Source organism: Callithrix jacchus, chromosome 17 (genome assembly GCF_049354715.1).
Source record: "Callithrix jacchus isolate 240 chromosome 17, calJac240_pri, whole genome shotgun sequence".
In the NCBI taxonomy this organism is placed as follows: domain Eukaryota; kingdom Metazoa; phylum Chordata; class Mammalia; order Primates; family Cebidae; genus Callithrix; species Callithrix jacchus.
In genome coordinates, this window is record NC_133518.1 from 30,382,599 (window position 1) to 30,395,972 (window position 13,374).

At 38.4% G+C, this 13,374-nt stretch overlaps 1 protein-coding gene across 5 annotated transcripts in view; it reads right to left on the bottom strand.

Annotated features, from left to right (window-relative positions):
• Window positions 1-13,374, bottom strand: part of MME (membrane metalloendopeptidase) — a 101,232-nt gene that overhangs the window by 83,658 nt on the left and 4,200 nt on the right. For 3 of the 5 annotated variants that reach the window (XM_002759471.6, XM_078353993.1, XM_078353990.1), the window contains exons 2-3: window positions 12,215-12,384; window positions 11,445-11,480 (exon numbers count right to left, since the gene is read on the bottom strand). In XM_002759471.6, coding sequence (XP_002759517.1) covers window positions 11,445-11,480; window positions 12,215-12,374 — 196 coding nt within the window. In that variant the 5' untranslated portion in view covers window positions 12,375-12,384. Of the gene's footprint in view, window positions 1-11,444; window positions 11,481-12,214; window positions 12,385-12,499; window positions 12,661-13,374 lie in introns of those variants that run through there. The other 2 variants (XM_078353991.1, XM_078353992.1) reach the window with 2 other exon arrangements.

Consider the following 13,374-nt stretch of genomic DNA (forward strand, 5'->3'; position numbering starts at 1 on the left):
GCGCATTCACTTTAACAATGACTACAAAATCCAACTCGTGCTTTTTTCTTTTGCCTGTAGTGAACAATTCTCCTTCCTGCCTCCACTTTCCTATCTTCATACACACCCTCTATGACAGCCTTACAGAAATTCTTTCAGTTTCCCAGTCTCGCCAAGCTCTCTCACAAACAAGGAGCACTGAAACGTTATTCCCTTGTTTGGGTAAATTTTTGCCTCCACTTTACCAGGCCTAAATTAGACAGCAGCCAATCTCGACAATGCCACACCACCGTTGAAAATCCCTTAGATGCTCCCTGTGGCATTTTAATTTTATTCATTTTCTGTAGACTTCAGGAGATATTGCAACCCGTTTATCATGGCATATAAGACCCTTTGTGACCTGGGCCCTGGTTACTTCTCCAGCATCACATCTTGCTTGCCTCTACACCCCAGCCATCATGAATTACTTCCAGGTCCTAAACTCACCGAGCTCTCTCCTCCATCTTGCATACAGCCTATGCGCATGCTCTCCTCTGCTCCCATTGGTTGGGTAATCCAACTACCTTTCAGAATTTAGCGGGTGATGTGGGACTGGCTTCCTGGCCTTGTTGCCATCACTTCAGCTGCCCACTCCCATACCCACTCTGGTTTAGCTGCTCCTCTCTCAGAGCATCTGTAGCACACACAATCTTCTTGTCACTATCATAGCACTTATCAAACCATTTTGTTTACGTCTCTCACACTGACCAGATTTTCCTGAGGGCAGGAGGTATTTTAGTTCATATTTCCAATGTCTAATGTTCAGTGTTTAGAAGGTGCTTGATTAATGCTTTCGTGAGGGAAAAAAATGAATGCCAGGTATGGAGGGACGTGCCTGTAGTCCCAGCTGCTTAGGAGGTTGAGGAGTGTGGACTGCTTGAGCCCAGGAGCCTGAGGGCAGTCTAGGCAACACAGGGAGACTCTGCCTCTAAAAAAGTAAAAAATAAAATTTAAAAGATAAAATTAATTAACTAATGAATAGATAAATGAATAAATGAATGAATGGATGAGGGAAAAAGTTGTTCTAATGTCTCCACAGAAACATCATGCCTGCATTACACTGGGGAAATTTAGGAAGACATTCCAGGTTGAGCTTCTCCATGATTAGCAGAAAATCAGGCTCAGTGTCTCTCCTCTCTAACGTAAAGTCTTCACTGGGCACACAGTCTGAAATTGAACCTGTTAAAGCAATCAGTTGGTCAATATGTATCTTCTTTTAAAAATGCAAATGTCCAGGCAATTCCTATACTGCTTAACATCTATTCATTTACTTAAATTGCTTTTCCTCCTAACACATAACAGAAACTACTCTACTGAAGAAATGGAAATTCTGTGTGCCCAGGAAGAATAGAAAGTTTAGCAGCATAGGTATATTTCAAAAGCTTCCCAAACCATTGTAATAAGCAGCCATATTTGAAAATCACTATTATTTAGTGCTTTTCAACCTTACTGTGCAGGGAGATCACCTGAAAGGGTTACTGAAAGTGCAGCTGCAGATTCAGTAGGTCTGAGGTGGGGCCCAAGACTGCATTTTTGCACGTTCTCAGCTGCTGCTGCTGCTGTTGTTGGTCCATGGACCACACATTGAATACCAAGGATCTAGTCATTCTCCTAATGCAGACCTCTAACTTATTTACCTTTAGGGATTAATCAGTGGTAAGAAAAGGGATAATGGCAAAGGTCTGCAAGGGTGAGCACAGAGTAACTACATTTGTAAACTAAGGTGTGCCTGTTGGTTTTTCTTCACAGGAAACACAGATTCAAGTGTTCATTTCTGATTGTGCTCATTCTAATTGATTCAAAGCCTAAACTGTCACCCCCATGCTAAGAGCACAGCAATCAAAGAAAATGTTAATAAAGGATGATACATTTTTATTTGAGACTACCTAAAATGTATTATATTCTGTCTCCTTCTCTTTCTTTCTCTCTCTCTCCCTCTCTGGCTATTCCTCTTTAAAAATATATTGTTTGCTCTCCTTCATCCCTATCCAGAAGAGGAAACACAAGAAGAAATACTTGGTGCAGAGCCCCAATTCCCACTCCCTGGGTGTGAAATGCCCAGGATACTATAAAATCACCACAGTTTTTAGCCATGCACAAATGATAGTTTTGTGTGTTGGCTGCTCCACTGTCCTCTGTCAGCCTCCAAGAGGAAAAGCAAGGCTTACAGAAGGATGTTCTTTCAGGAGGAAGCAGCACTAAAAGCAGTTTGAATCAAGATGAGTGGGAAACCACCTCAATAAACACATTTTGGAATATATATGTGTGTGTGTGTGTGTGTGTGTGTGTGTGTGTGTGTGTGTAGTTTGCCTTTTGATTTGATTATTATTTGATTCTCAAAAAAGAAAAAAATGTTAAATACTGCATTTGACGGTTGGGTGTGTTGGCTCACACCTGTAATCCCGGCACTTTGGGAGGCTGAGGCGGGCAGATCACAAGGTCGGGAGTTCAAGACCAACCTGGCTAACACAGTGAAACCCAGTCTCTAATAAAGATACAAAAAATTAGCCGGGCCTGGTGGCATGCACCTGTAATCCCAGCTACTCAGGAGAGGCTGAGGCAGGTGAATAGCCTGAACCTGGGAGGGAGACGGAGGTTGCAGTGAGCCAAGACTGTGCCATTGCACACTCCAGGCTGGGTGACAGGGCTAGACTCCATCACAAAAATAAATAAATAGTGCATTTGTGATTTTCATGAAATAAGATGTTAAATGAATCAGAGCTGTACATTATACCTTTGGTGCATCTTCCTGAAGAATGTGTAACATGAAATAGGCTGTCATTAGTCTTTGCTGTTTCTCTGTAAAATGAGACACTTTTAATTCCAATTTTGTAGATAAGGAAAATGAAATGCAGAAAGCTGAACTGACTTAATTAGGAACACATACCAATAACACAGGATGTGGCCGAAACTTACATCCTAGATCTCCCATGCTAAAAGTTGGCTTAGTGGAAAAAGAAGCAGTAAGCTTCCAAAAATTGTGCCTGTTACACATAACACTTGCATCTCTTTGAAACAAACTTTATAATTTAACAGCCCTTCTCCTGCACGTATTTCTTGCTGGCATTTATATTCTATTCATCTAATTATTAACCTATATTCTTCCTAAAAGAATTCAAAGTGGCCTTAGAGGGCTACATAAAATAAAGTAATATACATTGTCTGAGAACGAAAAGAGGAACAGGAATAAAGCTGATGAAGCAAGTTTATACAAAGAGGTCCTATAATTTCAAGTTAAATTCAAATTTGGCTCTTGACTTTCTACCAGTCAAGGTGAAAAGGGAAACATGTCACAGCACTTGCGTGAAAAACCAACACATTTTTCCAGAAGCAGTAACTGCTAAATGCTCTGTGGTAGACCAAGTAGTCTGGCTTTGATCCAGACGGCTGGTACACCTGGGCACATATGTCTTTCACTTCCTCTGCAAGTGAAACCCCAGGGAGTAAAAAACAGGGCTTCCCACACCTAATCCTCAAATAATTTTAACTTCCCAGTTGATTTACTATTTCCAGAGACTTTTCATCAATATAATGCTAATATAAAGTAAATAACAGAGGCTCACGCAAACTAAAAAGCTTGTGTTTATTTAGGGAGGATTTCACAGATGTTGAAAACTACAGATAATCATTTAAATTGCAAGAATGGAACTCATAGACTCAACATACAACAGCAAGCGTAAGATCAAAGCATAAGATAATTACGTAAAAATAGACATTGGAAAGATGGAGGAAAGGATGCGGGTGATTTTTCTTTTTATTTCCTTTTTTTTTTTAGCATCTTTTGGTTATTAATTTAAACACCATAAAATTCACCCAATAATATTTGGTAAACTTATACAGTTGTGCAACCATCACCGCAATCCAATTTACACTTGATCTTTAGCCAAAAGGCTGAGAATCTGTCACAGTCCAGTTTCAGAACACTTCTATTATCCCAAGAAGTTCCCTTATGTCCATTGGCAGCCAATCCCTGCTTCATCTTCAGCCTCAGGCAATCAATATTCTCTCTTCTGCCCCTATAGTTTTGCCTCTTCTAGAAGTTTCACATAAATTGAATTTTACAATATGCAGTTTTTTGTGTGTCTGGCTTATTTCACTTAGCATAACATTTTTGACATTCATCTATACTGTTGCACATAATAGTAGTTTGCTCCTTTTTATTGCCGTGTGGTTTGTAGTTCATAGCTATATGACATTTTGTTGATTCACCTGTTGATACACATTTGGGATGTTTCCATGTTTTGGCTTTTATATATAATGCTGTAATGAACAATCACAAAAAAGTTCTTGCTAGGATATGTGTTTTCATTTCTTTTAAGTAATACCTAGGAGTAGAATTGCTGGGTTGTAGGGAAGGTATATATTTAACATTTTGTAAAAACTGTCAAACTGTTTTCCAAAATGTTTCTAACATTTTGATCCAGATGTACTAAAATTTACATTCCCACCATTAATGTATGATGGTTCAGTTTCTCCACATCCTCACTCACAGTTGAGACTATCCTTTTCATTGTAGCATGTAGTGGTTAATTTTAGGTGTCAGCTTGACCAGGTTAAGAGATACCCAGATAGCTGATAAAGCATTATTTCTAAAGCATTATTTCTGGGTGTTTCCATGAGAGTGTTTATGGAAAAGAGTGGCATTTGAATCAGTGGACTAGGTAGAGAAGATCCACACTCAGCATTGTGGCTGAGCATCATCTAATCGGTTGAGGACCCAGATAAAACAAAAGGCAGAAGGAGGGGAAATTCTCTCCTTCTTCTGGAACTGGGACGTCCCCCTTCTTCTGTTCTCAGACATCAGAACTCTAGGTCCTTGGGCCTTTGGTAACTAAGACTTTCTATGCATATTCCATTGGTTCTGTTTTCTGGAGAAGGCCTGACTAATATGTGGCCTTTCTAGGATGTTTTGAACAAAAAGAATGTATGCTAGTTTTCAGTCAGTTCAGAAATAGGATCAAAACAAGCCACCACCAGCCCCTGACAAAATCTCCTTTTCTAAATGGTCTTAAAGAATGAAAATTTACAGGATTCAAAAGCTTGTGCAACATTCTCCTTATGGTGTTTTAAATTCTGTATTTTTCAATTTCCTTCAAGTCATCTATCTATTTTAGCAACTTGAGCCTCGTATCATATCAAAGCCTTACCAGAAAGCACCTTGCTACCTCGTGGATTTGCTTATGAGTAGGACAAAATGGATCCTTCAACTAAAGAGGAATCTTTCTACATCTCTTATTCTAAAATGTTAAATATCAAACCAGGATCCTCACTCCAACCTAAGTAAGTTTGTATCCACCCCCTCTGCATGTAGATAATTTCTATAGCTATAAAATAAACCTTTGGAGTACTACTTAGCTTACCAGGCATTGCTAATTTTCTTTCCCTTTAACTACTTAATTCAACTTTTTAGGTTTACAATTTCTTGACCATTCACTAAAAAATGATGGTGTACTACTTGCTCAAAATTTCCCTGGAGGGTAAAAAACACATTATATATTTGTGTATTTATCACATAATTGATTCCCATTCTTGGAAAGGATTTGATTGATAGATGCTAATTTTGACTAGAGAAATGTAAGGTAATATCCCTACACAATTTTCATGAGAATTGTGCCAGGGATGCCACCTAAAGTAAATTGCCACATGCCACAGTCAAATTAACAAAGGTGTACTTCTATGGTCTTCCCACTAAGATGTCCAATGCATTCTCATTCCATGAAGGATTTTTTCCAAACTTAATTACATAATGAAATAGCCTCATTTCCTACACTGAAAGGCTGCTACCAGGCCAGCAGTCCCTATGAGTTAGCCATCAGTCCTTCCTGGATTTACCTAATTGTGCTATTTTTCTTCATGGAGGTTTCAAGGTGATAACAGACAAGAAGGTAGAGACCATGGTTCACAATACAGCAGAGATGTGTTGTTGTAGTCAGGCAAAGGTCAGCAGTTGCCAAGATACATCACCAAGGGTATCACCATGATTGAGCCCTTGCAGACATTTGCAAGCTTCATTTCAGTTCAAGGGTCATAGCTCAAGGCACACAAAACTTACAATTAAATCAGCATGTGCATACAGTAGTCTCCTCCTTAGCTGTGGTTTCACTTTCCATGGTTTCAGTTACCCATGATCAACTACAGTACAATATATTAAATAGAAATTTCCAGAAACAGACAACTCAAATGTCTTAAGTCATGCACCTCTCTGAGTAGCATGATGAAAGTCACTGAGGAGCCTTCTCCATTATCATCATATCCACTGATTCAGGATGACAGTGTTTGTGTTCAAGTAACCCTTATTTTACTTAATGATGACCCAAAGCACAAGAGTAGCGATGCTGGAACATTGTTATAATTGTTCCATGTTCTTATTAGTTACTGTTATTACTCTCTTACTGTATCTAATTTATAAATTAAATTTTATGGTGGGTATGTAAATATAGGAAAAAATACAGCATATGTAGGGTTCAGTACTGGTTCAGTCCAGTATCAGGCATCCACTGGGGTCTTGGGGGAATCCTCAGAGGACAAGAGGGGGACTGCTGTGCATTATCTCACCATGCTGAAAATATCTCTCAAGTAACAGAACACCACCTCTCCTTGTATTAATAATTAAATAATCATAAAAAGTTTTCTTGGTATGTGCAGAATTAAAATAAAAGGAGTGGACAGTTCAGAGAGGTGTTTCATCCAGGTCTTAATGTCCCACAAGCCTGTCTCTCAGGGCTGCCATCGACAAATGTGCAGTGTCCAACCTTCATGACTATATAGGTGGTCCACTCTCTCTTGTAAACTCTATTGATTATGTCTTAACTTGGCCTCTCTGGCATCTAAATAATTTAGGACCACACTTCTAACTTCTAATATATGCTTCTGCAGACCCCTCAATTCTATGTTGTCTTTTTTTTTTTTTTTTGAGATATAGTCTTGCTCTGTCACCCAGTCTGGAGTGCAGTGGCGCTGTCTTGGCTCACTGCAACCTCTGCTTCCCAGGTTCAAGCAATTCTCCCTCAGCCTCCTGAGTAACTTGGATTATAGGTACGTGTCACCATGCCTGGCTAATTTTTGTATTTTTTTGTAGACAAATTTCACCATGTTGACCAGGCTGGTCTTGAACTCCTGACCTCAAGTGATCCGCCCGCCTGGGCCTCCTAAAGTGCTGGGATTACAGGCATGTTGCCATGTAAGGTAACATATTCAGAGGCTCTGGGAATTGGATGTGAATATCTTCGAAAGGCCATTATTCTGCCTACCATTATGAAGGAACCACTGATAACATCTTGAGACCATTTAAACCAGTTGTACCCAGTCACAAGTGACTGTGCTGCCCCCAGGGGACATTTGGTAATGGGTACAGACATTTTTTGGTTGTCATAACTAGGAGAGGACCTGACATCTAGTTGGTAGAGGCCAGGGATGCTGCTAAATATCCTATAATACACAGAATAGCACCTACAACAAAAAATTATATAGCACAAAAATATCAATAGTGATTGAGTCAAGAAACCTAGATTTAAAGCATGAGATTCCTTGAAATCTAAGTTAGGAAGGTTACAATGCAATGAAAGTCAGTTTCAGGATTTAGACTTACATAGAAAAGTCTGCAAAAATCACATACAAACTCGATAAGTCTAAGTTTTTGACAATCTTACAGGGTAAATAAGTGATGAATAATACTTTGTAGCATTTTGATCCCTTCCTTAAGTTCTTCTTTCTTAAGTGGTATTTGTTTTATTTTCGGTCTGGTGTAATCTTTCATACTGACACATTACACATATGGGTAAGTTAATTTAAAGTATACATAAACATCATTTTATGTACATCATAAATATTTAGGTCCTAGATGCTCAGATTTAAAATATGTAACACCAAACAGATTTGAAATAGCCTTCTGCAATATTTTACTTCTGTCTTGGTATGGCTTGATTTCTATTCCTTGACTTCAAAAGATCAAAGAGAAAATTACATTTGCTGTGACATTCCCTTCCACTGGGAGAAAGGTTCGAGTTGGGGCCATCTTTCACTTAATGGAAGCACCTTGAATATCAATACTTACTTTTCCCATTCTCAAGAATTTCTGAGCTCATGTTTGAACCCACCTAGTCTCTTAAAGTGCCCTATAGACTTGCTGATAAGATATTTTATATTTTTTCAACATCTTTCTATTCATATTTTTCTTTTCTTTTTTTTGTTTTGAGATGGAGTCTTGGTCTGTTGCCCAGCCTAGAGTGCAGTGGCATGATCTCAGCTCACGGCAATCTCCGCCTCCCAGGCTCAAGCAATTCTCCTGCCTCAGCCTCCCTAGTAAACGGGATTATAGACATGCGCCACCAAATCCAGCCAATTTTTGTATTTCTAGTAGAGATGAGGTTTCACCATGCTGGCCAGGCTGTTCTCCAACTCCTGACCTCAAGTGAGCTACCCACCTCCGCCTCCCAAAGTGCTGGGATTACAGGTGTGAGCCACCGTGCTCAGCCTTCATATTTCCTTTTCTTTCCATCCGCTCTACTCCTGTCATTCTACTTTAATACTTGATTTTGTCCAAGTTTTCCTCTAGGATTTTCCTAGTTTGCAATAACTTCTAAAAGAAATAGTTGTATTTTCTGTGGCAGAAAAGATCTCCTAACCAGCAAAAGACTCTGTGTGTGTGTGTGTGTGTGTGTGTGTGTGTGTGTGTGTGTGAATATGAAGAGTGTATCTATGAGGGTGTGTGTCATCTTATTTATTCCTCTAGGAAGAATAGTAACTACCAATGTGAACAAGTATTCTGATGGCTTGTGAACCAACAGGATGAAGAAAAATACACAGCTATACAGCAACCTTGTTTACTACAGAAGTGATTTCTATTGTATACATTCCTCTGCCAAGATACAGTTCTGCAAGGTGTTTTACATTTAGTTTGATTTCTAATCTATGATTAAAGGATACAGGTTAAATACATTTTAGAGAGTTGAGACTTGCCAAACATTATTTAAAAACTGTATCTCTAAACATTAAGTCACATTTAAGATCCCAGATTCTGAATGTCACATTGCTCCTTGGGAGGAGAAACCTGCCTAGATCTCTGTCGCAAAATCACTTCTTGTTTATAAAAATACACCTACCTAGTCAAAAAAATCCAGCTTCTTTGAAAATAAAATTCAAGGAAAAGAAGACAAAAAAGAAAAAATAGTGAGAAAAGACAGAATCTATAGATTAACATACTGAAGAGACATGTCAAGTGCATTAGAGACAGGAATTAACCCTTAGTAGTCAATATGTAAGTGGAAGTTTCTCAAAGCAGGACAGCCTGAGCATTTAATAGGGTAGCTGGTAGAGAGAGAAAGCATAGGAGGACTTGGGGAGGAAGTAAATGTTAACTTTGACAATTTGGGCACATGCTGACTTTCGCACAAGACCATGGACATCTTCCAGCCAAGGTACCAACCTGTGCAGCCATTTCCCTTGGAATAAAGTAGCTTTGTTTCTGAGACAAACTTTGAAGGAGAAAGTGCATCTTATGTTGAGCAGCAAATGGCTAACATCTAAATCAACTCTCCCTCAAGCTCCCCACATCACATCTCAAGATGTCTGGCCATAGCACTTGCGACCCAGAGCCAAAAAAAAAAAAAAAAAAAAAAAAAATCCATCAAAAAGCAATACGAAAAAAGCAAGGGGCACAGATACAGAACATTAGACTACAGCCTAGAATTGCCAGATATTTTCCCATCATTCTTTTGCAAAGTTCAGTGAATAACAAAAATCCATGTAAAGAATATCCAAGGCTGGGTGTAGTGGCTCATTCCTGTAATCTCATCCCTTTGGGAAGACAAGTTGGAGGATCACTTGATCTCAGCAGTTCAAGACCAAGCCTGGGCAACATAACACCCCCCTCTGCTACAGAAAAATTTTTTAAATCCTAGCCAGAAGTGGTGGCAGGTGCCTATAGTCCCAGCTACCCAGGAGGCTCAGGCGGGAGGATGCCTTGAGCCTAGGAGATCAGGAGATCAAGGCTACAGTGAGCTGTGATCACACCACTACACACTCCAACCTGGGTGACAGAGCAAGACCCTGCCAGAAAAAAAAAAAAAAAGGAATATCCAGCAGAAAATGCTTAAAATTATTTGGGACAGTTTATTTCTTATTTCTTATAAGACACATAGACGTCTAAAAAGGAGGTTTAGAATCTCTTGTTAAAGGGCATAAGCATTGTGTTATATCCCAGGGTGCTGCCCTTAGCTACCACCTTTCTTCTTGAAGAAAGAACAACTACTCCCATTTTCAACACACTCTAATTGGTAGAATTTCTATAGCTCCATACACTTTCCTGTTTTCTGCTCTTATTCTTTTTTCTCTTCTAATCACTGATATTGTCTTAAGTTCAGCCCTTAAACTTCTTCTCTTCTTTTGAGAACTCAAATACTCCCAAGGCTTCCACTATCACTTCTAAACTGACAGATCCCAAATTCAAATTTCAGATTTTTAAACCTCATCTCTACCTCCCTGCTGTCTATCCTCATGTGGCTGTTACCCACGGCTTAGACCAAACACATCCACATCCACCTCATAACCTCTCTATTTCTGTGTGAGCTGCCACCATTTTTCTTAGTCCCTTGGGTTCTAAAACTTGGCATCATTCTCAACTAATTCATTTTATTTAGCAAGTCTGTTCTATTGAGTCACCCAATTCTCCCTTCCATTACCTCAATAGCCCTCTTATCTCACCACAGGCCACCCTTTTTTGCTAACACCTAGAGTACAGCAGCAGCCCCACCTGCCTGTCCTCCTTTTCACTCAATCCATCCAACTTCACATTCCTGGAATCATCTTTCACCTTTGGCCTGATCACTCCCCTGTTCAAAAATATCTGTTTTTCCTGTATTACAATATCAAGGATAAACATGGAGTTCCAAGATTCTCCATAATGCACTCTTCCAACAAGCATACATTTTTACTACTTCTCAATAACATAGTTTATTTCTGTTGTGTTTGGAATTCCTTCTTCTGTACCTCCACATCTCAATTCTAGCCCCACTTCAAGGTTCTCCCCAAATGTTAATTTCTCTGCCTAGATTTACAGGCCTACATCTCACTCCCTTCTTCTCACTCACCTGCTGATGTGCATTGTGAAATTTAACACAATATTCGATGCTTACCATTTCATAAGTGTTCATTTTCTTTCTCCAACTACATGGCAAGCTCCATACAAATAGAGATACAGTTTTCTATTGCCCTGCCATATAGCCCAGGGCTGAAAACAGTGATATATTTTTCAGAGTAGACAAGTTAATTAATCTACTACTTAAATACATTTTTATTTTCCTTGATTATAGAGCCAGACACATAAATAAAATGAATAAAAGTATAAACAAAGCAAATGAAGATTAGCACTTAATTTTAAATGTTATACATCAGCTGCATAACTATTACATGTAAAAACCATTTCTTACCTGATTTTATGCAGTCTGATGACTTGCAAATACCATCTAGGAAAAGGAGGAAATATGCATAAATATTGGCAACACATTTTTAATTTTCTACTTATCTTTTGCTCTTTTAAAAACTGCCAATTAAATAAGCAATTCCTTAAAGCAAGAACTAAAAACTGAGCATTATATGTCTTTTTCAGTGGTTAGAGAAAATATAAGAAAATAAAGTAGGTAAAATCTAAATTTAAAACTTTGATTATGAAGAAAAATGTGTTATTATATCTTCTCTGCCAACTAAGTCCTAGGCATATTAAATTGAAATAATCAGTTGTTTTTGCTTGGTAATCATTTTTTTTTGTTTGCCATTAAACAACCAATCTTTTTTAATCCTTATTGTGAAAAACTTCCAAGACTCGAATTACATTTGTTAAATTCCTGTGAAGACCTTTAGAATTTCAATGACACAACAAAAATTGACTAATGACTATTACTAAAGCTGGCCACAAAATTGTGTATATTTTAATCAAATAAAAACTATACATCAGATTGCTCATAAGTAAGCATGAGTGCACTAAATATACTTGCAATTAATAACTTAGCTCAACATAAAAGGTATTGTACTTCAGAGTTAATTGGTTTGACATACTGATGTTACATTCTATAAATGAATCGCTTTGTCAGTCTTTAAATGCCTCTATCCTTAGCACATGTATTAGATAGATGGTAAAAGCATAGTGGAAGATTTCCTTCTCTTTTGCATTTACGGATGCACAGGTGTGGGAGTAACTTACCATCGTAGGTTGCATAGAGCGCGATCATTGTCACAGCTATGATGGTGAGGAGCAGGACAAGGACCGAGAGGCTGATCTCTAGTGGGGTCCATCGCTGTTTCTTCTTTGGCTTTGGAGTGTTGATATCAGTTATATCCATCTGACTTTCTGATCTGCCCATCACCTAAAATCTGCAAAAAATGAAAATACTGATAATGAAAAATATATAGATAAAAAAGAAAATGTTCAAATACCTAATATGGCTGGATAAAAGTAAAAGGTTCAGTTATTTTAAATTAGAAATACATTTTTGCTGTTGAGAAGTCAAAATTGTGTTGTTGAAAGCAAAGAATATAGAGCCAAATGAATTTGACAGGTCTCAGTCACAACCTTTTGGGTTTGTTTTTTTTTTGGTATATCACTGGAAATCTCAGCAAAATTAGACAGTGAGACTTGGTTGAATACTCAAGTAGGATTGCTTCAGCAGTTTATAAGCAAATAATTGCTCTACCATCATTAAGAAAGTTTTAAACTCACCCTTTTGAACTCTGGACTAACAACAAAGGTTAATTTTATATCTTGCTCCAGTGGCTTTTTTATGAGCTCAAAAATCAATGACTAGTACCTTGAGGTTTTGACTAAGTCATAATTTGAAATACTAATGTAGATAAACAGCAAAAGGAATGATAACATGAGATAGTTCATTTTAGTCATAAAAACAACTTTTATTTTTACAGTTCAAAATTACTACTACTACTGATATAGGTATCTATTAACTGGTTAGATAACATGCTGAAAATGGTCACACATCCTGAATATCCAGCCTAACCATACCCAATCCCATTTAAGAGGGGAGTAAGGGGGACAAGTAAACAAAAGAATGCAAAAAATTACCAAGTTGATACTTGTCATCCTATATAAAGCAGGGTGTGCAAAACATACCTGTGTTCTTTTTTTTTTGAGATGGAGTCTCACCCTGTCAGCCAGGCTGGAGTACAGTGGCACGATCTTGGCTCACTGCAGGCTCTACCTCCCAGGTTCAAGTGATTCTCCTGCCTCAGCCTCCCAAGTAGCTGGGACTACAGGCACTACCACGCCTGGCTATTTTTTGTATTTTTAGGAGTGACAGGATGTTGGCCAGGATCATCTCTATCTCCTGACCTTGTGATCCACCCACCTAG